The sequence below is a fragment of the Moschus berezovskii genome, chromosome 6, assembly GCF_049115385.1.
Source record: "Moschus berezovskii isolate FMDL1 chromosome 6, NW_MosBer_1.0, whole genome shotgun sequence".
Classification (NCBI taxonomy): Eukaryota; Metazoa; Chordata; class Mammalia; order Artiodactyla; family Moschidae; genus Moschus; species Moschus berezovskii.
Genome location: NC_142465.1, coordinates 46895208 through 46923145, shown reverse-complemented (window position 1 = coordinate 46923145; position 27938 = coordinate 46895208). Strand labels below are relative to the sequence as shown.

Sequence of the window (27938 nt, the reverse complement as noted above, 5' to 3'; positions counted from 1 at the left end):
ACTTGAGAATTTTGGTACAACAGGTACACACTGCTATATTTAAAATAGAAAATCAACAAGGTCCTACTATGTAGTACAGGGAACTCTGCTCAATGTTATGTGGCAGCATGAATGGCAGGGAAGCCTGGAGGAGAATGGCGACATTTATATATGTGGCTGAGTCCTTTTGCTGTCCACTAAAACTATAACAACATTGCTAATTGGCCATACTTCAATATATAATAAAAAGTTAAAAAAAATAAATAAAACACATTCTTACTTCTGAAGTTAACTATAATCACTGCTTTGAACACTTGTTTCTTCTATTATACTAGCACAGCCATATTATTTCAATGATGCTGATTATCAATGTCTTTAGCTAAGAATCAGAATGTAGGATGCATACGTGAAGTTAGGTCAAGATTCCTAAAAATTTAAAAATTCTAGTTCTATAATTTCTAAGTATGGGAAATATGTAAAAAATAAATTAGCATTATTAATAAATATATTAAAAGGAAATTTCAGATGTTTAAAAAGCTTTATTTTTATAAAGAGTGGTGAAAATGCCTCTAGATCACTAAATAACATATTCCACTTCATTTGCATGGAAGCTTTATAATTTTCTGTTCCTCCAAATTAAACAACAGAATTGAAAGCAAAATATGTTTAAGATGCAGACTGGCAATACTCAATCTATGCCCTTGATATGTTACATCTATTTCAAAATAGAACTTAAAATAGTTTGTTCATTAGCACAGTTATACAAAATAATATCAAGAGCTTGTCAAAATAGCATTTTAATGTCACAATAAAGAATATATATCCTCCATCATATAAACACAGATTATCATGCTGCTGCTGCTGCTAAGTCGCTTCATTCGTGTCTGACTCTGTGCGACCCCACAGATGGCAGCCCACCAGGTTCCGTCGTCCCTGGGATTCTCCAGGCAAGAACACTGGAGTGGGTTGCCATTTCCTTCTCCAATGCATGAAAGTGAAAAGTGAAAGTGAAGTCGCTCAATCGTGTCCTACTCTTTTCGACTCCATGGACTGCAGCCCACCAGGCTCCTCTGTCCATGGGATTCTCCAGGCAAGAGTACTAGAGTGGGGTGTCATTGCCTTCTCTGCAGATTATCATACACATATACAAATCCAACAAGAAGTATGAAAGCTGATTAGGTCCACAAATCACAACTAAAGCTAGTCATTTTCTAAGATTAATAAATATACATTATGTCATTACACTCAATTGGAGTGGTAGCTGGTTATTTCTATAAATGTGGGCTTCCCAAGCTAAGAACACATGACACCATATATAAATACTGAATTAATTCAGTCAGAAAGATAGAAGAACAAGTATGTTACACAAAATGGTTGCAGACAAGTGACTAGAAATATTTCTTGAGGATCACATATAAAATCTTCAAATTTTTACAAAAATTTAACTAATACAATTGACAATTCCTTATATTAATGCCACCCCAAAATGATATTAGGTTTTATTTTAACAATTTCTATTCATTAAAAAGACTGTTAAAACTGGACTATAGAATGTAGCCTCTGTAGCTAAAGTACTACATAAAATAATATTTTTATGAATCACAGAATTATATAATTTAGTTTTAATTATTTTTGCTAAAATTACTCAAGAAAAATCATTTAAATATAGTTTGAGAAATACCATTTCAAAGAAGTTTTGGAGCTACTGTCTAATCCAAAGAGATATTTACTTACTCTGCAACAGTTTAATTCCTCTGCTGTAAGTATGATTGTACCACATTTCTTCCCTGGAATTCCTCTAAAACAACAAAAAGCATATTTAAACACAATGATATTTCTATTAACATTATATAACAAATAAATTAATTTTAAATATATATGCTATTTTTATATAACCAAAAAAAGCATACTACTAATAATTGTGCTCTAATAAAATATATCCCCAGTTTCAAACTTGAGTTCATCCTACTTACTAATAAATTCACACTTACTAATAAATCTTTTCAACATGTCAGTACTTTGCCCAAGAATCTCCAATAGATTCATACTGTTTATAATAGATAATTAATACAATACAATGCAATATCTATAATATGAGAAATATTCTCCCATGACTTCTAAGATATCTATTATGTGATTACAACATATTCCTAATTTGGTTTTCAATATTTCTTTCTTCTTTTAATATGGTTATTATTTGGGCTTATTTTTTCTTTGTGCAATTCCTACACCTTAGCATACTATACCGTGTTAAAACTCTTTTCTGCTGTTGTTCAGTCGTCTAGTCATGTCTGACTCTTTGCGACCCCATGGACTGCAACACGCCAGGCCTCCCTGTCCCCAACCTCCCGAAGTTTGCCCAAGTTCATGTCTATTGCTTCAGTGATGCCATCCAGCCATCTCATCCTCTGACGCCCTCTTCTCCTTCTGCTGTCAGTCTTTCCCAGCATCAGAGACTTTTCCCACGAATCAGCTGTTCCAGTCAGATGACCAAAATACTGGAGCTTCAGCCCCAGCATCAGTCCTTCCAACTAGTATTAAGGATTTATTTCCTTTAAGACTGGCTGGTTTGATCTTGCTGTTCAAGGGACTCTGAAGTGTCTTCTCCAGCACCACAGTTTGAAGGTATTAATTCTTCTGTGCTTCACTTTCTTTACTGTCCAGCTCTCACAACCATACACGACCCCAGGGAATATTATAGCCTTGACTATACAGACCTTTGTTGGCAGAGTAATGCCTCTGCTTTTAAATACACTGTCTAGGTTAGTCATTGCTTTCCTGCCAAGAAGCAAATATCTTCTGATTTCATGGCTGCAGTCACCATCTGCAGCGATTTCAGAGCCCAAGAAGAGGAAATCTGTCACTACTTACACATTTTCCCCTTTTATTTGCCATGAAGTAATGGGGCTGGATGCCAAGAACTTCGTTTTTTTAATATTCAGTTTTAAGCTGACTCTTTCACTCTCCTCCTTCACCCTCATCAAGATACTTTTTAGTTCCTTTTCCCTTTCTGCCATTAGAGTGGTATCATCTGCATATCTGAGGATGTTGATGTTTCTCCTGCCTATCTTGATTCCAGCTTGTAACTCAACCTGTCTGGCATTTCTCGTGATGTGCTCAGCATATAGATTAAGCAAACAAGGTGATAGCAGACAGCCCTGTCATACTCCTTTCTCAATCTTGAACCAGTTGTTCTTTACCAGGGTTCTAACTGTTGCTAAGATATGACACCAAAAGATGAGTCCCCCAGGTCTTAAGATGTCTAATATGCTACTGGAGAAGAGCAGACGAGAACTACAAATAGCCCCAGAAAGAATGAAGTGACTGGGCCAAAGCAGAAAAACTCCCAGTTGTGGATATGTCTGGAGATGAAAGTAAAATCTGAAGCTACAAAGAACAGTATAGCATAGGAACCTGGAATGTTAGGTCCATGAATCAAAGTAAATTGAAGTGGTCAAGCAGAAGATGGTAAGATTCAAATGTATTCTTTTTAATGGCTGCATAATACTCCATTGGAGTATTATGCAGCCATTAAAAAGAATACATTTGAATCAGTTCTAATGAGGTGGATGAAACTGAAGCCTATTATACAGAGTGAAGTAAGCCAGAAAGAAAAACACCAATACAGCATACTAACGCATATATATGGAATTTAGAAAGATGCAAATGATAACCCTGTATACGAGACAGCAAAAGAGACACAGATGTATAGATCAGTCTTTGGGACTCTGTGGGAGAGGGTGAGGGTGGGATGATTTGGGAGAATGGCATTGAAACACGTATGTTGTCATATGTGAAATGAATCACTAGTTCAGGGTCAATGCATGTTATAGGATGCTCGGGGCTGGCATGTAGGGATGACCCAGAGGGAGGATAAAGGGAGGAGGGAGGTGGGAGGGGGGGTTCAGGAGGGGGAACTTATGTAAACCCGGGGCGAATTCATGTCAATGTATGGCAAAACCAACCGATATAATATTGTAAAATAATTTGCCTCCAATAAAAAATTAATTAATTACAAAAAAAAAAGAAGATGGTAAGAATAAACTCTTCCCTATTCTGCCTCAAACTCCATACATCCGCAGATGAAGTTTTACTTGTTCCAAGAAACTGTATCCAAGTCAACCTCACACAAAACTTGACCTTCTCTGCATTTCTATCACACTTAAAGCCAGTTCCATAAGTTTAGCATTTAATTTTTCATAAATTATTACAATCCCATGTTTTTAACCCTTTTCCTCAAGTTGATTACAAACTCTATAAGAGCAAAATTCATCCGATAAATCCCTTGTAAAGCAACAGATTTAAATATCTGTTAATAACAGGCACTCATTGTTTTAGGAGAATATATAAATACATAAGCAAAATTATGCAAAGCAACAGTTCCACCCAGTTTTCTTTCTACATGTCTATGGCATATAATATTTATGCTCAAAAACTTGCTGACACCAAAAGCAAAGTGCACTAGGAGAATGCAAGGTATGTTCATAGTTCCCTGCTTTACCTGAGGGAATGTTTCAAAGACTAATCCTAATGATCTAAAGGCATACTTCATGCTTCTTTTTATCCTGTCACAAATCATAGTCCAGACTCTTCTGCTTTCCCAGGGAACTACAGGTTATTGAATTAGAATAAAATGAGTGTTTTTGTCTTCAAAAATATGATTCATCTCCAATAATCTATGCCAGTTTGTATGTGACATTTTCTCCAGATCTTTATGACTAAAAGATAAGTTACTTTATCCTTGCACATTTTTTCTTAGAATAATAAAAGCATCAATTTTAGTATCCTTCCATCATCAGTAATCAGTTAATTTTTGTAATACTGCTGAATTAAAAAAAAAACATTCCTTTCTCTGTTTGTGAATCACAAGATTTATACCTTCAATATTATGGCAAACTAAAGCATCTTGATCGGAGAAGGCAATGGCAACCCACTCCAGTACTCTTGCTCGGAAAATCCCATGGACGGAGGAGCCTGGTAGGCTGCAGTCCACGGGGTTGCTAGGAGTCGGACACGACTGAGCGACTTCACTTTCACTTTTCACTTTCACACATTGGAGAAGGAAACGGCAACCCACTCCAGTGTTCTTGCCTAGAGAATCCCAGGGACGGGAGAGCCAGGTAGGCTGCCGTCTTTGGGGTCGCACAGAGTCGGACACGACTGAAGCGACTTAGCAGTAGCAGCAGCAGCAAAGCATCTTGACTGAACATCTACCTGAAAATAATTTAATATGCTGAATAAAGTTTGCAAATAGTATTTATAAATGCTCTGAAAACCTATCAAAATAAGTAAGGACCAACCAGAAACTGAAGACGTAAAGCCAGAAAGATGAACAGAAGTAAACCTTATAGTGTTTACTCTTAAACTTGTTTTTTATGGCTCCTTAGGGCATAAAAATGAGAATCCTCCTCCCTGCCAAAAGGTGAGGAAGGACTCACAAGGTGGGAAATTCAATAAATAAACAAGTTCACAGCATGAAGCTTGGATCACAATGACTGTATTGCCTGATTGTAGCATGAATTAGACATAAACATTCTCTTTGACAGGATCTACAAAATAAATCCATGCCTTAAAATGTGGTGATTAATGAAACAGAAAACGTCTCCTAATAATTCAGACCTCAATCAGGCTTGCCATCTTAATCTTCACTACTAGAGTAGTGACAAACTTCAAACTGAGAATTTGGCTTCATTCAAGTGATCACAGTTACTTGATAAATGAAAAATCTCTGTGGAAGGGTTTATATTCAAACTACATCTCAAAATACTATCACATTAAAGTGTAAAAATATATGTGAGCTCATTTAAAAATATCTCAAAACTCTAAAGAAAAAATGTACCATATTTTAGAGCCCCCAGAGAAAGCAGGCTATAAAATCTAAAACAGACTTAAACACTAAAAATACTATGCATAATATACATGACATTCAGTCCTGTCAGACTCTGTGACCCTATGGACTGTAGCCTGCCAGGTTCCTCTGTCCACAGGATTCTCTAGGCAAGAATGCTTGAGTGGGTTGCCATGCCCTCCTCCAGGGGATCTTCCCAACCCAGGGACGGAACCTGGATTTTTTATGTCTTCTGCATTGGCAGGCAGGTTCTTTACCACTAGCACCACCTGGGAAGCTTGTAAGTATGTATACTATACCTAAAACGTAAAGAGAAGAATGGAAATATGAGGAACTAGCAAAGAACTATGAAAATAATCAAGACTATATGGAGAAAAAATAGGACTACTAGAGCTGACTACTGAGAAGGAGTATTGGAAGATAAAAGACAACTGAAAAAATTTCTTGAATGGTTTCAAAAGAAAATAACTGTTACCCTAGGACTGTATATATCTCTTTTAAGAACATGTATGAACCTCAGATATTTTTAAACAAAATAGAATTGAGTGAATTTATAGCCAAGAACAGGCTTCTGTTGTGGCTCAGTGGTAAAGAATCTGCCTCACTATGCAGGAGATATAAATTCAGTCCCTGTGTTGGGAAGATCCCTTGGAGAAGGAAATGGCAACCCACTCTAGAACTCTTGCCTAGGATATCCCATGGACAGAGGAATCTGGGGGGCTACAGTCCATGGGGTCACAAAAGAGTCAGACACGACTTAGCAACTAAAAACCAGCAAAAACATAGCCAAGCACATTTGTTTAGGAATTTCTGAAAGATGAAGGAGAATAACCAAACATGAGATGAATGAAGAAATAATAAGGGAAGTTGTAAATATGAAAAAATATAATAAATATTTACTTAAAATCTTAATATTAACAATAAATCAATAATAGTAATATTAAAAAACTTAAACAACAAATGCAAATGATGATAGCATTGATCAGGAAACTGAGAATTTAGGTTAAAGTCCCCTGATGTACTTTTATTATTCAGGAAGAAAGTACAAGATGCTTTAAAGTAAATAGAATTTGATGTTACATAAAAATATTTACAAATTCCTAGGAAAATGCCATTCTTAAGGACTTTATATCTAAAAGATAAGGAAGATTGTGGAATGATGTTTTAAAAATATAAGCAATTCCAAAGACACTAAGAAAAAACAGTGGAGCACATGAGAAGCATTAAATAAGTGATCAAATTAAATCCAGAGAAACAGTTACGAAAATACACATTAATAAACTAAATGTTGCTGCTGTTGCTATTGTTTAGCTGCTAAGTCAGGTCTGACTCTTTTGTGACTGTTAGGCTCCTCTGTTCATAGGACTGTAGCCCGCCAGCCTCCTCTGTTGATGGGACTTCCCAGGAAGGAATACTTGAGTGAGTTGCCATTTCCTTCTTCACGGGATCTTCCTGACAAGATGATCCCGACAGGTGTCAAACTCACAACTCCTGCATTGCAGGTGGATTCTTTACCACTGAGCCACCAGGGAAGCTGGTGAACTAAATGCTACAGATTAAAAACAAAAATTGTCATTCTATATAAAGAAGAAGAAGGAGAAGGCAATGGCAAGCCACTCCAGTACTATTGCCTGGAGAATCCCATGGATGGAGGAGCCTGGTAGGCTGCAGTCCATGGGGTCACTAAGGGTCAGACACGAGTGAGCAACTTCACTTTCACTTTTCACTTTCACACACTGGAGAAGGAAACGGCAACCCACTCCAGTGTTCTTGCCTGGAGAATCCCAGGGACGGGGGAGCCTGGTGGGCTTCCGTCTATACCCCAGGGGTCACACAGAGTCGGACACGACTGAAGTGACTTAGCAGTATATAAAGAATAAAATTCATACATAGCTATTTAAAACAGACATTAAAATTTTAAAATTTAGAAAATTCAAAAAAATGGAAAGTTACACTAAAGGAAATAAAAATAACTAATGCAAATCAGTGTATCTACATTAATGGTAAACATATCTGAAAATCATCACTGTACAATAATAAAAGGTTCAATTGATTAGTAAGATACAATAATCTCAGTATTACATGCATCTATGCAAAATACATTAAGAACTGACCATACAAACAAAAGAAAAGATATACCATTATGTTGAGAAATTCTACCCTGGTATGCGCACATTGGTCAGTGATCAGTGCTAATAATCACCAGTGATAAGCCACATTGATATCATGTAACACTGATATGATGTAATAAGAAGGGCATTACACCACTGTAATCTTGCCCTTCAAGTTTATAACCACAATCTAGACATATTGAAAATATGAGACAATCCCAATTTGAAAAACATTCTACAAAATATCTGACTAGTACTCCTCAAACTGCCAAAGATATCCAAATCATGGAAAGACTAAGAAATTGTCACATAACAGAGAACAGTAGGAGAGAGGATGACTACATGGAAAAAGGAATCCTGAAGTGAATTCTGATGACATTCATGGAAAATGACATTCATGGAAAAATGACATTCATGGAAAAACATGTGAAACTCTAATAGTCTGTAGCTTGGTTTAGTTGCTAAGTCACGTCCGCCTCTTGCAACCCCATTGACTGTAGACTGCCAGGCTCCTCTGTCCATGGAACTCTCCAGGCAAAAATACTGGAGTGGGTTGCCATTTCCTTCTCCAGAGGATGTTCTTGACCCAGGAATTGAACCCCAGTCTCCTACATTGCAGGCAGATTCTTTACCAACTGAGCTACGAGGGAAGTGTAGCAACATTGGTATATTTTGACAAACATACCACAGTAATATAAAACATGGGGTTCCCTGGTGATTCAGACGGTAAAGAAGTTGCCTGCAATGCAGGAGACCTGGGTTTGATTCCTAGGTTGGGAAGATTCCCCTAGAGGTGGTAATGGTTACACACTCCAGTATTCTCACATGGAGAATACCATGGACACAGGAGCCTGGTTTGTAATAAGTCTATGGGGTTGCAAAGAATCGGACATGACTAAGCGAGGAACACACACACATACAATGCAAAATATGAATATTAAATGAAAGTGGGTGAGGAATATGCAAAATTCTCTGCCGTATTTTCTCAATGTTTTTGTAAAGCTAAAGTTCTTATTCAAAACAAGGCAAGGTAAAAAAAAAAAAAATCAGGCTGAGTATTCTAGGTTAAAAGTGACAAAAATTAGAACAACTAAACTCAAAGTACAATTTTTGACTAAAATTCTAGACTAGAGAATGATAGCTATAAAAATTGGGACAACTGGTGTAATTTGAATATAGAATGTGGAGTATATAACTTCATTATTTTCTTGCAAAGTTTCCTGATTTTGATTATTGAACTGTGATTCTATAACAGAATATGCTTATAAGAAAGACATATTCATTTTGTTTGCTGTTTCCTTTGAGGTTCAAAAGCTTTTAAATTTAATTAGGTCCCATTTGTTTATTTTTATTATCATTATTCTTGGAGGTGGATCAAAAAATAAAATAAAATATAGCAAACAAAGTAACTGACAAGGCATTAATCTCCAAAATACACAAATAGCTCAAACAACTCAATATTAAATAAGTAAACAACCTAAACAAAATAGGGCAAAGGATCTAAATAGATATTTCTCCAACACATAGAGACAGTCAAAAATAACATGAAAAGATGCTCAACATCACTAATTATTCAAAATGAAAGTGAAGTCGCTCAGTCGTGTCTGACTCTTTGCAACCCCATGGACTGTAGCCCACCAGCCTCCTCCCTCCGTCCATAAGATTTTCCAGGTAAGAGCACTGGAGGTGGTTGCCATTTCCTTCTCTATTTCTTTATCCACTAATTATAAGATCCATTTCCTTATCCACTAATTATTAGATAAACACAAACACAAATCAAAATTACAATAAAGTATTATCCCACATCAATCAGAACGCTGTTCTGTCACTAAGTCATGTCTGACTCTTTGTGACCCCATGGACTGCAGCCACCAGGCTTCCCTATCTTTCACTATCTCCAAGAATTTCCTCAGATTCATGCCCATTGAGTTTATGATGCGATCTAAACATCTCAACCTCTCCTGGTCCCTTCTCCTTTTGCCTTCAATCTTTCCCAGCATCAGTCTTTTCCAGTGAGTTGGCTCTTGATATCCGGGGGCCAAAGAATTGGAAATTCAGCTTCAGTATCAGTCACTCCAACAAATATTCAGGGTATATTTCCTTTAGGATTGACTGCTGTGATCTCCTCATAGTGCAAGGGAATCTCAAGAGTCTTCTCTAGCACAAAAATTTGAAAGCATCAACACTTCAATGCTTAGCCTTCTTTATGGTCCACTCTCAAATTTGTACATGACTACTGAACCATAGCTCTTCTATACAGAACTTTGTCAGCAAAAAATGTCTCTGGTTTTTAATATGCTGTCTAGGTTTGTCATAGCTTCTTTCCAATGAGAAAGTGACTTTTAACTTCATGACTACAGACACTAACTGCAGTGATTTTGGAGCCCAAGAAAATGAAATCGGTCACTGTCTCCGCTTTCCCCCCTTCTATTTGTCATGAAGTGATGGGACCAGATACCATGATCTTAGTTTCCTTAATGTTGCATTTTAAGCCCGCTTTTTCACTCTCCTCTTTCACCCTGATCAAAAGACTCTTTAGTTCCTCTTTACTTTCTGCCATTATAGTGCCATATACCACTATGATGCAACCTCATCTGCATATCTGAGGTTGTTGATATTTCTCCCAGAAATCTTGATTTCAGCATGTGATGTATCCAACTCAGCATTTCACATGATGTACTCTGCATAGAAGTTAAATAACCAGGATGACAATGTATTAGCCTTGACATTCTCCTTTCCCAATTTTAAACTAGTCAGTTGTTCCATGTCTGGATCTAACTGACTCATACAGGTTTCTCAGGAGACAGGTATGGTGGTCTGGTAGTCCCATTTCTTTAAGACTTTTCACAGTTTTTTGTGATCCACACAGTCAAAGTCTTTAACATAGTCAATGAAGCAGAAGTAGATGATTTTCCAGAACTCCCTTGTTTCTCTATGATACAACGAATGTTGGCAATTTGATCTCCAGTTCCTCTACCTCTTCTAAAGCCAGCTTGTATATCTCAAAGTTCTCAGTTCATGTATTGCTAAAGCCTTGCTTGGAAAACTTTGAGCATGACCTTACTAGCATATGAAATGAGTGTAATTGAATGATACTTTGAACATCTTTGGCATTGCCCTTCTTTGGGACTAGAATCAATACTGAGCTTTTCCAGTCCTGTGGCCACTGATGAGTTTTCCAAATTGGCTGAGGGGACATACTGACATACTGAGGGGAGCACTTTAGCAGCATCATCTCTTAGGACTTTAAATAGCTCAGCTGGAATTCCATCACCTCAATTAGTTTTGTTTAAAGTAATCTTCCTAAGGTGTCAGTTGACTTCACACTTCAGGATGCCTGGTTATCCGGGTCATTAAGATCTTTTCTTTATAGTTCTTCTGTGTATTCTTTTCACCTTTTCTTAATCTCTTCTGCTTCTGTTAAATCTTGAGTTCTAAGTGAAAGATGAAAACTTGTCCTTTAATTATACATGTTTTAGTAAATGGACTTTGTACCATTTAATGTGATCACCTATAGTCTGAGAAAAATTACTTGTAAGTTTTTCTTATTACAAGCCAGTTTCAGGTCAGTCAGGTTTTTAGTTATCCTATTTAAATATGAATTGTTAATAGAGAGCTTTGATTGATATTTTTGAAAATATCAATGCTACTGATAAGTTGAACATAGTTTATTCACTAAATCTAGAAATTTATTTTGTACTCCAATGGCAAATCCAAGTACAAATCACTTTGTACTCCAAGGTCAAACTTCCCTGTTACTTCAGGTATCACCTGACTACCTACTTTTGCATTCCAATTCCCTATAATGAAAAACACATGTTTTTCTCTTTTTTTTTTTTGATGATAGTTTTAGAAGGTCTTGTAGGTCTTCCTATAACTGGTCAATCTCAGCTTGTCCAGCATTAGTGGTTGGGGCATAGACTCAGAGTACTGTGATGCTGAATGGATTGCCTTGGATACAAACCAAGATCATTATATCATTATTGAGACTGCACTGAAGTGCTGCATTTTGGACTCGTCTGTTCACTATGAGGGCTACTCCATTTCTACTAAGGGATTCTTGCCCACAGTGGTAGATATAATGGTTATCTGAATTAAATTCACCAATTCCTGTCCATTTTAGTTCACTGATTTCTAAGACTTTAATCAACTACAAAAAGAAAGAAAGAAAGAAACACAAACATATGGAGTCTAACATATTACTAAAAAACCAATGGTTGACTGAAGAAATAAAAAGTTCATCAAAAAATAGCTGGAGATGAATATAAATGGAAACACAATATTCCAAAATCTATTGACACAATAAAAGCAGTTGTAAGAAGGAAGTTTATATTAATACAAGTCTATCTTGTAAAACAAGAAAAAAACCTTAAGTAAAGAATCAAACTTCACATGTAAAGCAACTATAAAATAAAGAACAAACAAAACCAAGAGATAATAGAAGGGAAAAAAATAATCAGATAAGAAAACAAATAAAGGAATTCAAATTGGACTGGAACAATTAAAACTGTTCCTCTTTGTAGATGACATAATACTGTGTATAAAAAATCCTAGGAAAGACTTTCTATTTATTTCTTTTTAATATTGTTCTCATGTTGTTCTTTATTTATTTATTTATTTTTCTCTTCTTTTCTCTTTGTGTGTGAGTTTCTTTGGGCATTCTTGGCTGTTGAGTGTTGCTCTCACCATAATCTTGGGGATTTGTCTACTGTGCTGTGTGGCCCGTGAAGTCTTGGTAATATTATAAGGGATCAAGCTGGAACTTCTGAGGTGGGCCTGGCCCAGGACTTCAGACCACCAGAGAACTCTTGACTCCATGGAACATGCTGATGCTGAAGGTCCAATATTTTGGCCACCTGATACATAGAGCCGACTCATTGGAAAAAACCCTGATGCTGGGAAAGACTGAATGCAAAAGGAGAAAAGAGCAACAGAGGATGAGACGGTTGGATGGTATCACTGACTCAAACACACAAGACGTGTGTTTGAGCAAACTCCAGGATATAGTGAATGGCAGGGAAGCCTGGCATGTTGCAGTTCATGAGGCAGCAAAGAATTCATGTGACTTAGTGACTGAACAACAAGAACAACAACATGGAACATTAATTGGTGAGAGTTTTTCCAAAGTCCTTGATATAAAAACTAACAGCAAGCCTCACCAAAAGGCCAGAAAGCTCCAATACCAGATGCCTTATACCAAACCTTTAGCCAAAGAGGAACACAATGTTACCAATGAGCAGAAAGTCTGCACAAAGCCATGCCAGTCCTATAGACCCCAGAAACACATTACTGTACAACACAATGACCTTCAGAGAGACAAGATCCAGATCCATCCACCAGAACACAGGCATAAGTTCCCGCAACCAGGAAACCTTCACAAGGCACTGGTCCAACCCGACACATAGGGAGCAGATTCCACAAATAAGAGGAACTATGACCTTCCAGCCTGGAAAAGAAGACCTCAAACACAGTAAATTAAACAAAATGAAAAGACAGAGAAACTTGCAGCAGATGAAGGAACATGGTAAAAATGCATAAACCTAAATAAATGAAGAGGAAATAAGCAACCGACCTTAAAAATAATTCAGAGTAATGATAGTAAAGATCATCCACAATCTCAGAAATAAGTGGAGAGACAGATAAATAGAACAAGTAAATGAGGTGGAAGACAGAATGGTGGAAATAACTGAAGCAGTGCAGAATAAAGAAAATAGAATGAAAAGAAATGATGACACTTTCAGAGACATCTCTGACAATATTAAGCACAGCAACATTACAATTAAAGTGGTCCTAGAAGAAGAAGAAAAATAGTAAGGTATGAGAAAATACTTGAGGAGATTATAGTAGAAAACTTCCCTAGCATGAAAAAGGAAAATAACCACTCAAATCAGAAAAGCCCAGAGTCCCATAAGGATAAACACAAGAGGAAACATGCCAACACACATATTTATCAAATTAATGAAAATTAAACACAAACAACAAGTATTAAAAACAGCAACGGAAAAGCAACAAATAACATACAGGGGACCCTCATAAGACTAATAGCTGATCTTTCAACAGAAACTGCAGGCCAGAAGGGAGTGTCAGGACATACTTAAAGTGAAAGGAAAAAATTTACAATCAAGAATACTCTATCCAGCAAGGATATCATTAAGATTCGAAGGAGAAATAAAAAATTTTACAGACAAGCAAAGCTTAAGACAATTCAGCACCACCAACCACTTTACAACAAACGCAAAAGGAATTTCTCTAGATAGAAAAAATGAGAGAAAGTCCTGCAAAATGAAACCCAAAACAATAAAGTAAATGGTTATTGGATTATACATATCAATAATTACCTTAAATGAAAATGGACTAAATGCTCCAAGCAAAAGACACAGATTGGCTGAATGGATAAAAAACACAAGATCACTATATATGCTGTCTACAAGAGACCCACATCACATGTAGGGACACATAAAAACTGAAAGCAAGAGTCTGGAAAAAGACATTATATGCAACGGTGAATCAAAGGAAAGCAAGAGTAGCAATACTCATAAGATAACATAGACTTTAAAATAAAGACTAATATAAGATACAAGGAAGGATACCACATAATGGTCAAGGGAGCAACTTAAGAAGATGATATAACAATTATAAATATATATGCACCCAACATAGGAGCACCTCAATACATAAGGCAAATGCTAATAACTATTAGAGGGGAAATCAACATTAATACAATAATACTAGAGGACTTCAATACACCACTCACACCAATGGACATATCATCAAGACAAAATTAATAAGGAAACACAAACATTAAATTATTATTGGACCATTTGAAACTAACTGATACCTACAAGGGATTTCATCCAATTCACTTTTTTCTCAAGTGAACATGGAACATTCTCCAGGACATATGACATCTTGGGTCACAAATCAAGCCTTGGCAAATTTTTAAAAATTAAATAATTTCAAGTATCTTTTCTGACCACAACGCTACAAGGTTGGACATTAACTACCAGGAAAAACTAAAACTAAGAAAAACACAAACACATGAAGGCTAAACACTATGTTTCTGAATAATCAAGAGGTCACTGAAGAAATTAAATAGGAAATCAGAAGATACCTAGAAACAATGAGAAGGAGAACAAGACAAATCAAAACCAAAGGGATGCAGTAAAAGTAGAGCTAAGAGAGAAGTTTACTGCAATACAAGCTTACCTCAAGAAATGAGAGAAAAATCAAATAAACACCCTAAAGCAACTAAAAAAAAAAGTTGAAAAAAAAAGAAAACCAGAAAAAGAACAAAATAAAACCTCAAAGTTAGTAGGAGGGAAGAAATTGCAATGATCAGAGAGAATTAATAAAATGTGAAAAAATAAATGAAGGAGACAATAGCAAAAATGAATTAAAACCTGACACTCTGAGAAGATAAACAAAATTGACAGACTCAACAAGAAAAAAAGGGAGAAGACACAAATCAATAAATTTAGAAATGAAAAAGGAGAAGTTACAACTGACAGCACAGAAATGCAAACAATCATGAGAGACTACTATGAGCAAATATATGCCAACAAAATGGACAACCTGGTAGAACTGATAGAATTCTTAGAAATGTATAACCTTCCAAAACGGAATCAGGAATAGAAAATACAATCAGACCAATCATGAGCATGGAAAATGGAAATGTAATCAAAATTTTCCAACAAACAAAAACCCAGGGCCAGACAGTCTCACAGGCAAATTCTACCAAATTTTAGAGAAGAGGCAACACCTATCTTTCTCAAAGTCTTCCAGAAAACTGAAGATGAAAGAAAACTCCCAAACCCATTCCACGAGGTCACCATCACCCTGATACAAAACTAGACATGGATGCCAAACACAGAAAAAAAAAGCCAATTAAATGATGAACATAGATGTGAAAATTCTGAACAAAATTCTAGCAAACAGAATCCAAAAACACATTAAAGGTACCCTACATCATGATCAAGTGGGGCTTTATCTCAGGGATGCAAAGATTCTTCAATATATGCAAATCAATATGATACCCCATATTAACAAACTGAAGGATAAAAAACATAGATCCCATCCCAATAGATGCAGAGAAAGCATTCAACAAAGTCCAACACCCACTTATTATAGAAACTCTTTAGAAAGTAGGCATAGAAGAAGCATACCTCAAAATAGTAAAGGTCATACACAACAACCCTCTGGAAACATTACTCTAAAAATGGTGAAAAACTGAAATCATTTCCTCTAAGATTGGGAGCAAGACAAGGATACCCAGTCTTACCACTACTATTCAACACACTTTTGGAAGTTCTAGTCACAGCAATAAAAGAAGAAAAAGAAAGAAAAGGAATCCAGATTAGAAAAGAAGTAAAACTCTTACTATTTGCAGATGACATGATACTATACATAGAAAAGCTTAATGATGTCACAAGAAAAATACTAAAGCTAATCAAACAGTATAGTAGAGCTGAATGATATAAAATTAATATACAGAAATCCCTAGCATTCCTATACACTAACAAAGACAAATCAGAAACAGTAATTAAGGGAACAATCCCATTCACCAATGCAACTAAAATAATAAAATACCTAGCAATAAACCTACCTAAAGAAACCAATCCTAAAGGAAATCAACCTTGAATATTTGTTGGAAGGACTGATGATGAATATGAAGCTCCAAACCACTGGCCACGTGATGCAAAGAGCCAACTCGTTGGAGAGGACCCTGATGCTGGCAAAGATTAAGGGCAAGAGAAGACGGGGACGACAGAAGATGAGATGATTGGATGGCATCACTGACTCAATGGACATGAGTTTGAGCAAACTCAGGGAAATAGTGAAGGACAGGGAAGCCTGGCGTGCTTCAGTTCATAGGGTCTCAGACATGTACACAACTTAGCAACTGAGTAACAAACAACAACAAAGAGACCAAAGACCTGCATGCAAAAAACTATAAGACACTGATGAAAGAAATGAAAGATGACACAAACAGATGGATAAATATACCATGTCCTTGGATTGGAAGAATCAATATTTTGAAAATGACTATACTACCAAAAGCAACCTACAGATTCAGTACAATCCATATCAAACTACCTATGGTGTTTTTCACAGATAGAACAAAAATTTTCACAATTTGTATGGAAATACAAATGATCCTGAATAGACAATGCAATCCCCTGAGGAAAAAAAATGGAGCTGGAGGAATCAACCTTCTTGACGTAGTACAGTTCAATTCAGGTCAGTGGCTCAGTCATGTCCGACTCTTTGCGACCCCATGAATCACACACAGCATGCCAGGCCTCCCTGTCCATCACCAACTCCCGGAGTTCACTCAAACTCATGTCTGTCGAGTCGGTGATGCCATCCAGCCATATCATTCTCTGTCGTCCCCGTCTCCTCCTGCCCTCAATCCCTCCCAGCATCAGAATCTTTTCCAGTGAGTCAACCCATCGCATGAGGTGGCCAAAGTATTGGAGTTTCTAGACGGACCTTTGTTGGCAAAGAAATGTCTCTGCTTTTTAATATGCTATCTAGGTTGGTCATAACTTTCCTTCCAAGGACCAAGTGTCTTTTAATTTCATGGCTGTAGTCAGCATCCGCAGTGATTTTGGAGCCCAAAAAATTAAAGTCTGACACTGTTTCCACTGTTTCCCCATCTATTTCCCATGAAGTGATGGGACCAGATGCCATGATCTTAGTTTTCTGAATGTTGAGCTTCAAGCCAACCTTTTCACTCTCCTCTTTCACTTTCATCAAGAGGCTTTTGAGTTCCTCTTCACTTTCTGCCATAAGGGTGGTGTCATCTGCATATCTGAGGTTATTGATATATCTCCTGGCAATCTTGATTCCAGCTTATGCTTGTTCCAGCCCAGCGTTCCTCATGATGTACTCTGCATATAAGTTAAATAAGCAGGGTGATAATATACAAACTTGACGTACTCCTTTTCCTATTTGGAACCAGTCTGTTGTTCCATGTCCAGTTCTGACCGTTGCTTCCTGACCTGCATACAGGTTTCTCAAGAGGCAGGTCGGGTGGTCTGGGATTCCCATCTCTTTCAGAATTTTCCACAGTTTCTTGTGATCCACACAAAGGCTTTGGCATAGTCAATGAAGCAGTAATAGATGTTTTTCTGGAACTCTCTTGCTTTCTCCATGATCCAGCAGATGTTGGCAATTTGATCTCTGGTGCCTTTGCCTTTGGAGAAGGAAATGGCAACCTACTCCAGTGTTCTTGCCTGGAGAATCCCAGGGATGGGGGAGCCTGGTGGGCTTCCTTCTATGGGGTCTCACAGAGTCGGACACGACTGAAGCGACTTAGCAGCAGCAGCAGCAGCAGCCTCTGCCTTTTCTAAAACCTGCTTGAACATCTGGAAGTTCATGGTTCACATATTGCTGAAGCCTGGCTTGGAGAATTTTGAGCATGACTTTATTAGCGTGTGAGATGAGTGCAGTTGTGCAGTAGTTTGAGCATTCTTTGGCATTGCCTTTCTTTGGGATTGGAATGAAGACTGACCTTTTCCAGTCCTGTGGCCAATGCTGAGTTTTCCAAATTTGCTGGCATATTGAGTGCAGCACTTTAACAGCATCATCTTTCAGGATTTGAAATAGCTCAACTGGAATTCCATCACTTCCACTAGCTTTGTTCATAGTGATGCTCTCTAAGGCCCACTTGACTTCACATTCCAAGATGTCTGGCTCCAGGTGACTGATCATGCCATCATGATTATCTTGATCATGAAGATCTTTTTTGTACGGTTCTTCTGTGTATTCTTGCCACCTCTTCTTATTATCTTCTGCTTCTGTTAGGTCCATACCATTTCTTGACATAGGATTATACTAAAAAGCTAAACATAATCAAGAGAGTATGGTACTGGGACAGAAATAGATATATAGATCAATAGACCAAGATTGAAAGCCCAGAGACAAACCTACACACCTATGGACAACTTATCTCTGACAAAGACGGTTCGGGAGGGACGTGACACATGTATGCCTATAGCCAATTAATGTCGATATGTGATGGCAAAAACCATCACAATATTATAAAGTAATTATCCACCAATGAAAACAAATTTTTAAATATGCAACTAAATTATTAAATAAAGCACAGTTCTGCTCTTGCTTCCATCCTTCCTTGAATTTGGGCAATGTAACTTTTCTCATCTACAAAATATAACCAATAATTTCTATTTTGATTGGCTGAGGAAAGATTAAATGCAATGTGTAAAGCTCTGTTGCAGTCTTGTAGAGTGTCACATAACAAATATAGTAACTGATGTTTATGGTATTCTATGAGAATAAATGGTAAAGTTGTAAAAGATTGGGAGAGAAGAGAGAAAAGAGTTACTTAAAGGTTGCTTGAAGAAGGTTACTTAAAATATTTTGAAAAGCTGCTGAAGAGAAATGAAAAATGTGCCCATGAGGGTCACAAAACATCAAAGATGGAACTGGTGCTGGAGACCAGGAGTCAGTGGTGTCAGCAGATGATTTGGTTCTGTACTATGACCTTGTGATTCTCGGACCACATGACTGTAGATGCAGAGAAGGTAAATAGCTGGGGCTGATGACATAGATATTAACTATTTCTTGTTAAACAAAGAAAAATCAAAGCTACATAAAGTTTTCAATAATTGAAAACTCTAACACAAACGTTCAAGTAGAAAGAATGTTACTTTTACTATGTTAGTTTTCTTTTGAGATCTGATTACTAATTCTGAATGAGGAAATCATGTCACTTCCAAATAAAAAACAAAGACTCATGCAAGTATTTTACATATCTAATGATTCACTTATTTTAAATTTGATGCATATATCTTCCTGTTTTTTCTCTAAAATGTTGACAAAAATATGTTTTATCTTTAAGTATTGGTAAAATGTCATTTCTAAGATTTTTATTAAATCAGTTATCAGAAAAGGAAAATCATTGTGCTCACTGTTAAAATATGTCATATGCCAAAAAAATGCAACCACAAATTTTGTTTATAATTTGAAACACTGTGTTGAAGAAACTCATCTGTTATCCTGTAATTTTTAATAATATTTACTTAAATCTGATCTTGTTTTGTAGTTAAAATGTAAATTGTTGTTGTCAGTTGCTAGGTCATGTCCAGCTCTTTGTGACCCCATAAACTGCAGCAGGCCAGGCTTCCCTGCCCTTCACTATCTCCCTGAGCTTGCTCAAACTTATGTCCATTGAGACAGTAAACACTGACATTAAAAGAAAATCAAGATGGTTATTATTACAGTACAATCAATAATTTAATACACATTTTCTAGTACTAGAAACAAAGTAAACTGTGATTGCAGCAATGAAATTAAAAGACGCTTACTCCTTGGAAGGAAAGTTATGACCAACCGAGATAGTATATTAAAAAGCAGAGATATTTCTTTACCATCCAAGGTCCATCTAGTAACGGCTATGGTTTTTCCAGTGGTCATGTACGGATGTGAGAGTTGGACTATAAAGAAAGCTGATCGCCAAAGAACTGATGCTTTTGAACTGTGGTGTTGGAGAAGACTCTTGAGAGTCCCTTGGACTGCAAGGAGATCCAACCAGTCCATCCTAAAGGAGATCAGTCCTGGGTGTTCATTTTTAAGGACTGATGTTGAAGCTGAAACTACAATACTTTGGCCACCTGATGCGAAGAGCTAACTCATTGGAAAAGACCCTGATGCTTGGAAAGATTGAGGGCAGGAGGAGAAGGGGATGACAGAGGATGAGATGGTTGGATGGCATCATCCACTTGATGGACGTGGATTTGGGTGGACTCCAGGAGTTGGTGATCGACAAGGAGGCCTGGCGTGCTGCAGTTCACAGTTCAATCGGACACAATTGAGCAACTGAACTGAACTGCTTAAAATCTCAGGAGATTGAGATTTTCTTCAGAAGTAGTTAATTATTGAAAGAAATGGTGCAATCCTAACTCTTAATATCAAACACAGGAAAAGAATCTAAAAAGCATGGATATATGTATGTGTATAACTGATTCACTTTGCTATACACCTGAGAGATGAGTACCTGAAACCTCTGCTGCTGCTGCTAAGTCACTTCAGTCATGTCTGACTCTGTGTGATCCCATAGACAGAAGCCCACCAGGCTCCCCCGTCCCTGGGATTCTCCAGGCAAGAACACTGGAGTGGGTTGCCATTTCCTTCTCCAATGTGTGAAAGTGAAAAGTGAAAGTGAAGTCGCTCAGTCGTGTCTGACCCATAGCGACCCCACAGACTGCAGCCTACCAGGCTCCTCCATCCATGGGATTTTCTAGGCATGAGTACTGGAGTGGCTTGCCATTGCCTTCTCCGTTGCTGCTGCTAAGTCACTTCAGTCGTGTTCGACTCTGTGTGACCCCATAGACGGAAGCCCACCAGGTTCCCCCGTCCCTGGGATTCTCCAGGCAAGAACACTGGAGTGGGTTGCCATTTCCTTCTCCAATGTGTGAAAGTGAAAAGTGAAAGTGAAGCCGCTCAGTCGTGTCCGACCCTTAGCGACCCCACAGACTACAGCCAACCAGGCTCCTCCATCCATGGGATTTTCTAGGCAATAATAGTACTGGAGTGGCTTGCCATTGCCTTCTCCAGCCTTCTCCATTAGGACATTATAAATCAACTGTTCAGTTCAGTTCAGTTCAGTTCAGTCGCTCAGTCGTGTCCGACTCTCCGCGACCCCATGAATCACAGCACGCCAGGCCTCCCTGTCCATCAACTGTACTCCAATTAAAAAAAAAACTTTCAAATAAATAAAAAATTAAAAATCACATTTGTCAAAAAAATTTTTTTAAAAATTTGCTTGTGATAAACTAGATCTATCCATCTACCTTGTGACCAACCTTGATAATATATTAAAAAGCAGAGACATTACTTTGCCAACAAAGGTCCATCTAGTCAAGGCTATGGTCTTTCCCGTGGTCATGTATGGATATGAGAGTTGGACTGTGAAGAAAGCTGATCGCCGAAGAATTGATGCTTTTGAACTGTGGTGTTGGAGAAGACTCTTGAGAGTCCCTTGTACCGCAAGGAGATCCAACCAGTCCATTCTAAGGGAGCTCAATCCTGGGTGTTCATTGGAAGGACTGATGCTAAAGCTGAAACTGCAATACTTTGGCCACCTCATGCGACGAGTTGACTCACTGGAAAAGATTCTGATGCTGGGAAAGGTTGGGGGCGGGAGGAGAAGGGGACGACGGAGAATGAGATGGCTGGATGGTATCACCGACTCTGTGGACATGAGTTTGAGTGAACTCAGGGAGTTGGTGATGGATAGGGAGGCCTGGCGTGCTGTGATTCATGGGGTCGCAGAGAGTCGGACACGACTGAGCGACTGAACTGAACTGAACTGAACTGATCCATCTACCTACATAAGCATTAGGCTGCTAATACTGCTAAGAGTATACTTTGCATTTGTAATGCAGTAAAACACCATATGTAGTAACAATATAATCTAAAAATTCCAAGTCCTAGGAAACAAAGTTGTAAATATGCTAAACAGACATTTAGTGAACTTAACAAAAAAGAAGCATAATAATGTGACTATTTTTCTGGAAAATTCAGTCCAACATTTATTGAATTCTGCTATTTACAAGGTACAACAGATCTCTACCACACAGCGGATACAATGGCTTATTTTTAAGTCTTTTCACAAGTGTTACATGAAGAAAGGGATGGGATAGGGGAGTAGTCAGCCTCTTGATTGAATTGTAGAAGGTTGTCCAGGTGTTTTGCGCCAGCATGCTGAGGAACCCACATGTGTCATGGTTCGCAGAAGAATTAATAAGAATAGATCAGGAACATCTAATGTGTATTCCTTTGTTTTTTGTTTGTTTGTTTTCCAATGGACTTGAATAAGAAAGGATGATAAAGAATTTAAAACAAACAAACAAAAATAGTGTGAAAGGAAGAGGGACATAACGACATGTTAAGGGAGAAGTTAACTATTTAGTTAGCTAGAATTGGTATATTTATATTTTTTAAAAAAACAATAAATGCATACAAGTGACTGCTAATATATGTTGGAATCTAGATCTATTAGAAATGTCAGTTTACTAAATCATCTTCTGTGTTTAGTCTCTCATCAGAGTCAACCAAAGAACTTATTCTCAAAGCAACCATGAGAATTTCTCTCTCAAAGTCGCTCAGTTGTGTCTACTCAACACCATAGACTTAAGCCTACCAGGCTCCTCTGTCCATAAATTCTGGCAAGAATATTGGAGGGGGTAGCCTTTTCCTTCTCCAGGGGATCTTCCCAACCCAGTGATCAAACCCAGATCTCCCACATTGCAGGTAGATTCTTTACCATCTGAGCCATCAGGGAAGCCATGAGAATCTACTTGTACCTAAAATGAAACCATAGCCTAATCAAAGCTAAATATTCACAAAAGTTGCTCTGAAGAAAAACGGGAAAGAAAGAAGGAAAGAAAGGAGGGAGGATGAGAGGGAAACACTAACAGGATGTTTAATACTCTCTCCTTTACAACCTTTGAAAAGGAAGAAAGCAATATTTTTAGTAATGGAGGCAAGTCATCTTCCATTACTGAATGGAAGAAGTAACCAGGAAAGAACATCATGTAGTTACTTGTTAGCACACATTGAATTCAAGCTGAATGATTCTCCAGAAGATCCAGAAAAAAAAAACTGATAAACTTACTTACTACTATCTAAAATCAGATATGGATTTATTATCTCCATCTAATGATCTTCCTATTAAGACTGTGTTGGTGCTGAGAAAATTTAACACTGCCTCTAGAGAAGAGTCCATTAATCTTAGCTGACCACAGAAAGAGTGATTGCTGTCCCCCTAGAGTGAAGACTGGGGCACTGGGAAGCCAGATTCTTAGTAGCCACAGGAAAGAAAGAGTTTCAGTGCACATCCTAAGGAAGATTAGAGTAATCTATAGCAGATAAGTCTTCATACCCAGGTAGATGCAAGGAGAAACTGTTAGAGAGATGAGTACTGTTTACCTCAAGGAAAAATTGTACATTAGACTACCATTGAAGAAGAGTTGTGTGGCTAAGAAATAATGAGAAGGACTTCATCCTTAAAATGACCTGAGTCAGAATGGGTGTCCCTTCAAAGCTCTTTTCACCAACCAGAGACATTTTTACTTTTGTATTTAAAAAAGGAATAATAAAATTTTAAAATTTACTTCAAAGTTACACATAGATATATCCATTTGTTGAAGGTAATACAGTGCTATGGTTAAGTGTACGGATTCAGAAGTCAAACAACCTTTTGTTGTTGTTGTTCAGTCACTCAGTCCTGTCCAACTCTTTGCAACTCCATAAACTGCAGCGCGCCAGGCTTCCCTGTCCTTCACCATTACCTGAAGCTTGTTCAAATTCATGTCCATTGAGTCCGTGATGCCATCCAACCTTCTCGTCCTCTATCATCCCCTTGTCCTCCTGCTTTCAATCTTTCTCAGCACCAGGGTCTTTTCTAATGAGTCAGTTCTTTGCATCAGGTGGCCAAAGTATTGGAGTTTCAGGTTCAGCATCAGTCCTTCCAATGAATATTCAAGATTGATTTCCTTTAGGACGGACTGGTTGAATCTCCTTGCAGTCCAAGGGACTCTCAAGTGTCTTCTCCAAAACCAGAATTCAAAAGCATCAATTCTTCAACACTCAGCCTTCTTTATGTTCCAATTCTCACATCCATACATGACTATTGGAAAAATCATAGCTTTGTCTAGATGGATCTTTGTGGGCAAAGTAATGTCTCTGCTTTTTAATATGCTGTCTAGGTTGGTCATAGCTTTTCTTCCAAGAAGCGTCTTTTAATTTCATGATTGCAGTCACCATCTGTAGTGATTGTGGAACCCAAGAAAATAGTGTCACTGTTTCCATTATTTCACCATCTATTTGCCATGAAGTGGTGGGACAGATGCCATGATCTTCACTTTTGTATGTTGAGTTTTAAGCCAGTTTTTTCACTCTCCTCTTTCACTTTCATGAAGAAGATCTTTAGTTCCTCTTTGCTTTCTGCCAAAGGGTGGTGTCATCTGCATATCTGAGGTTATTGATATTTCTCCTGGCAATCTTGATTCCAGCTTGTGCTTCATCCAGACCAGCATTTCACATAATGTACCTTGTATATAAGTTAAATAAAATGGGTGATAATATACAGCCTTGATGTACTCCTTTCCCAATTTGGAACAAGCCCATTGTTCCATGTCCAGTTCTAACTGTTGCTTCTTGACCTGAATACAGGTTCTTCTGGAAGCAGTAAGGTGGTCTGGTATTCCTAACTCTTTGGGCATACACACCGAGGAAACCAGAATTGAAAGAGACACATGTACTCCAAAGTTCATTGCAGCACTGTTTATAATATCAAGGACATGGAAGCAACCTAGATGTCCATCTGCAGACGAATGGATAAGAAAGCTTTGGTACATATACACAATGGAGTATTACTTAGCCTTTAAAAAGAATGCATTTGAATCAGTTCTAATGAGGTGGATGAAACTGGAGCCTATTATACAGAGTGAAGTAAACCAGAAAGAAAAACACCAATACAGTATACTAACTCATATATATGGAATTTAGAAAGATGGTAATGATAACCCTGTTTATGAGACAGCAAAAGAGACACAGATGTATAGAACAGTCTTTGGGACTCTGTGGGAGAGGGCAAGGGTGGCATGATTTGGGAGAATGGCATTGAAACATGTATATTATCATATGTGAAACAAATCACCAGTCCAGGTTTGACGTATGATACAGGATGCTCGGGGCTGGTGCATGGGGATGACCCAGAGGGAGGATAAGGGGAGGAGGGAGGTGGGAGGGGGGTTCAGGAAGGGGAACTCATGTACACCCGGGGCGGATTCATGTCAATGTATGGCAAAACCAACCAATATAATATTGTAAAATAATTAGCCTCCAATGAAAAAAAAAAAAGAAATTTCCACAGTTCATTGTGATCCACACAGTCAAAGGCTTTACCATAGTCAATTAAGCAGAAGTAGATGTTTTCCCAGAATTCTCTTGTTTTTCCCATGATCCAACTTATGTGGGCAATTTGTTCTCTGATTCCTCTCTTTTTCTAAATCCAGCTAGAACATCTGGAAGTTCTTTGTTCACATACTGTTGAAGCCACACTTGGAGAATTTGAGCATTACTTTGGTAAAGTGTTAAATGAGTGCAACTGTGCGGTAGTTTGAACATTTTTTGGCATTGCTTTTCTTTGGGATTGAAATGAAAACTGATCTTTTCCAGTCCTGTGGCCATTGCTGTGTTTTACAAATTTGTTGGTATACTGAGTGCAGCCCTTTAACAGCATCATCTTGTAGGACTTGAAATAGCTCAGCTGCAATTCCATCACCTCCACGAGTTTTGTTCATAGTGATGCTTCCTAAGGCCCACTTGACCTCACACTTCAGGATGTCTGACTCTAGGTGAGTGATCACACTATTGTCATTATCTGGGTCATTTAGTTCATTTTTTTTTTTTATATAGTTCTTCTGTGTATTCTTGTCACCTCTTCTTAACATCTTCTGCTTCTGTTAGGTCCATACCATTTCTGTCCTATATTGTGCCCATCTTTGTATGAAATGTCTCCTTGGTATCTCTAATTTTCTTGAAGAGATCTCTATTCTTTTCCATTCTATTGTTTTCCTGTATTTCTTTGCTTTGTTTACTTAGGAATGCTTTCTTATAACTCCTAGATATTTTTTGGAACTCTGCATTCAGATTGGTATATCAGATGGGCATATTCAACCTTTATTTGTGTATTAGTTATTAGTTTCGCCAGAGTCCTTGTTTCAGTGCATCCTCTGATGAACCTCATAATGGTGCTATGAGAGAAATTACTTTATGTATAAGCTGGGAGAATAACTAATGACTAAATAAGAACACTCTAGTAAAGTAAGGCTCAATATTCTCCAATCCAGGCTTAAACAATATGTGAACCATGAGCTTCCAGATGTTCAAGCTGGCTTTAGAAAAGGCAGAGGAACCAGAGATCAAATTGCCAACATCCACTGGATCATAGAAAAGCAAGGAAATTCTAGAAAATAATCTATTACTGCTTTATGGACTATGCCAAAGCCTTTCACTGTGTGGATCACAATAAACTGTGGAAAATTTGAAAGAGATGGGAATACCAGACCACCTCACCTGCCTCTTGAGAAATCTGTATGCAGGTCAGCAAGCAACAGTTAGAACTGGACATGGAACAACAGACTGGTTCCAAATAGGAAAAAGAGTACGTCAAGGCTGTATATTGTCACCATGCTTATTTAACTTGTATGCAGAGTACATCATGAGAAATGCCTGGTTGGATGAAGCACAAGCTGGAATCAAGATTGCCAAGAGAAATATCAATAACCTCAGATATTCAGATGACACCACCCTTATGGCAGAAAGTAAAGAGGAACTAAAGAGCCTCTTGATGAAAGTGAAAGAGGAGAGTGAAAAAGTTGGCTTAAAGCTCAACATTCAGAAAACGAAGATCATGGCATCTAGTCCCATCACTTCATGGAAAATAGATGGGGAAACAGTGGAAACAGTGGCTGACTTTATTTTGGGGAGCTCTAAAATCACAGTAGATAGTGACTGCAGCCATGAAATTAAAAGACACTTACTCCTTGGAAGAAAAATTATGACCAACCTAGATAGCATATTAAAAAGCAGAGACATTACTTTGCCAACAAAGGTCCGTCTAGTCAAGGCTATGGCTTTTCCAGTAGTCATGTATGGATGTGAGAGTTGGACAATAAAGAAAGCTGAGCACCAAAGAATTGATGCTTTTGAACTATGATGTTGGAGAAGACTCTTGAGAGTCCCTTGGACTGCAAGGAGATCCAACCAGTCAATCCTAAAGGAAATCAGTACTGAATACTCATTGGAAGGATTGATGTTGAAGCTGAAACTTCAATACTTTGGCCACCTAATGTGAAGAGCTGACTCATTTGAAAAGACCCTGTTTCTGGGAAAGATTGAAGGTGGGAGGAGAAGGGGATGACAGAGGTAAGATGGTTGGATGGCATCACCAACTCAATCGACATGAG

The 27938-nt window shown here is 37.8% G+C and overlaps 1 protein-coding gene across 1 annotated transcript in view; it reads right to left on the bottom strand.

The window, feature by feature from the left end:
* CPNE8 (copine 8) overlaps positions 1 to 27938 on the bottom strand; it is a 336603-nt gene that overhangs the window by 183592 nt on the left and 125073 nt on the right. Inside the window, exon 7 of the mRNA XM_055396464.2 lies at positions 1714 to 1777. Within this exon, the coding sequence (XP_055252439.1) occupies positions 1714 to 1777 (64 nt within the window). The remainder of the gene's footprint in view (positions 1 to 1713; positions 1778 to 27938) is intronic.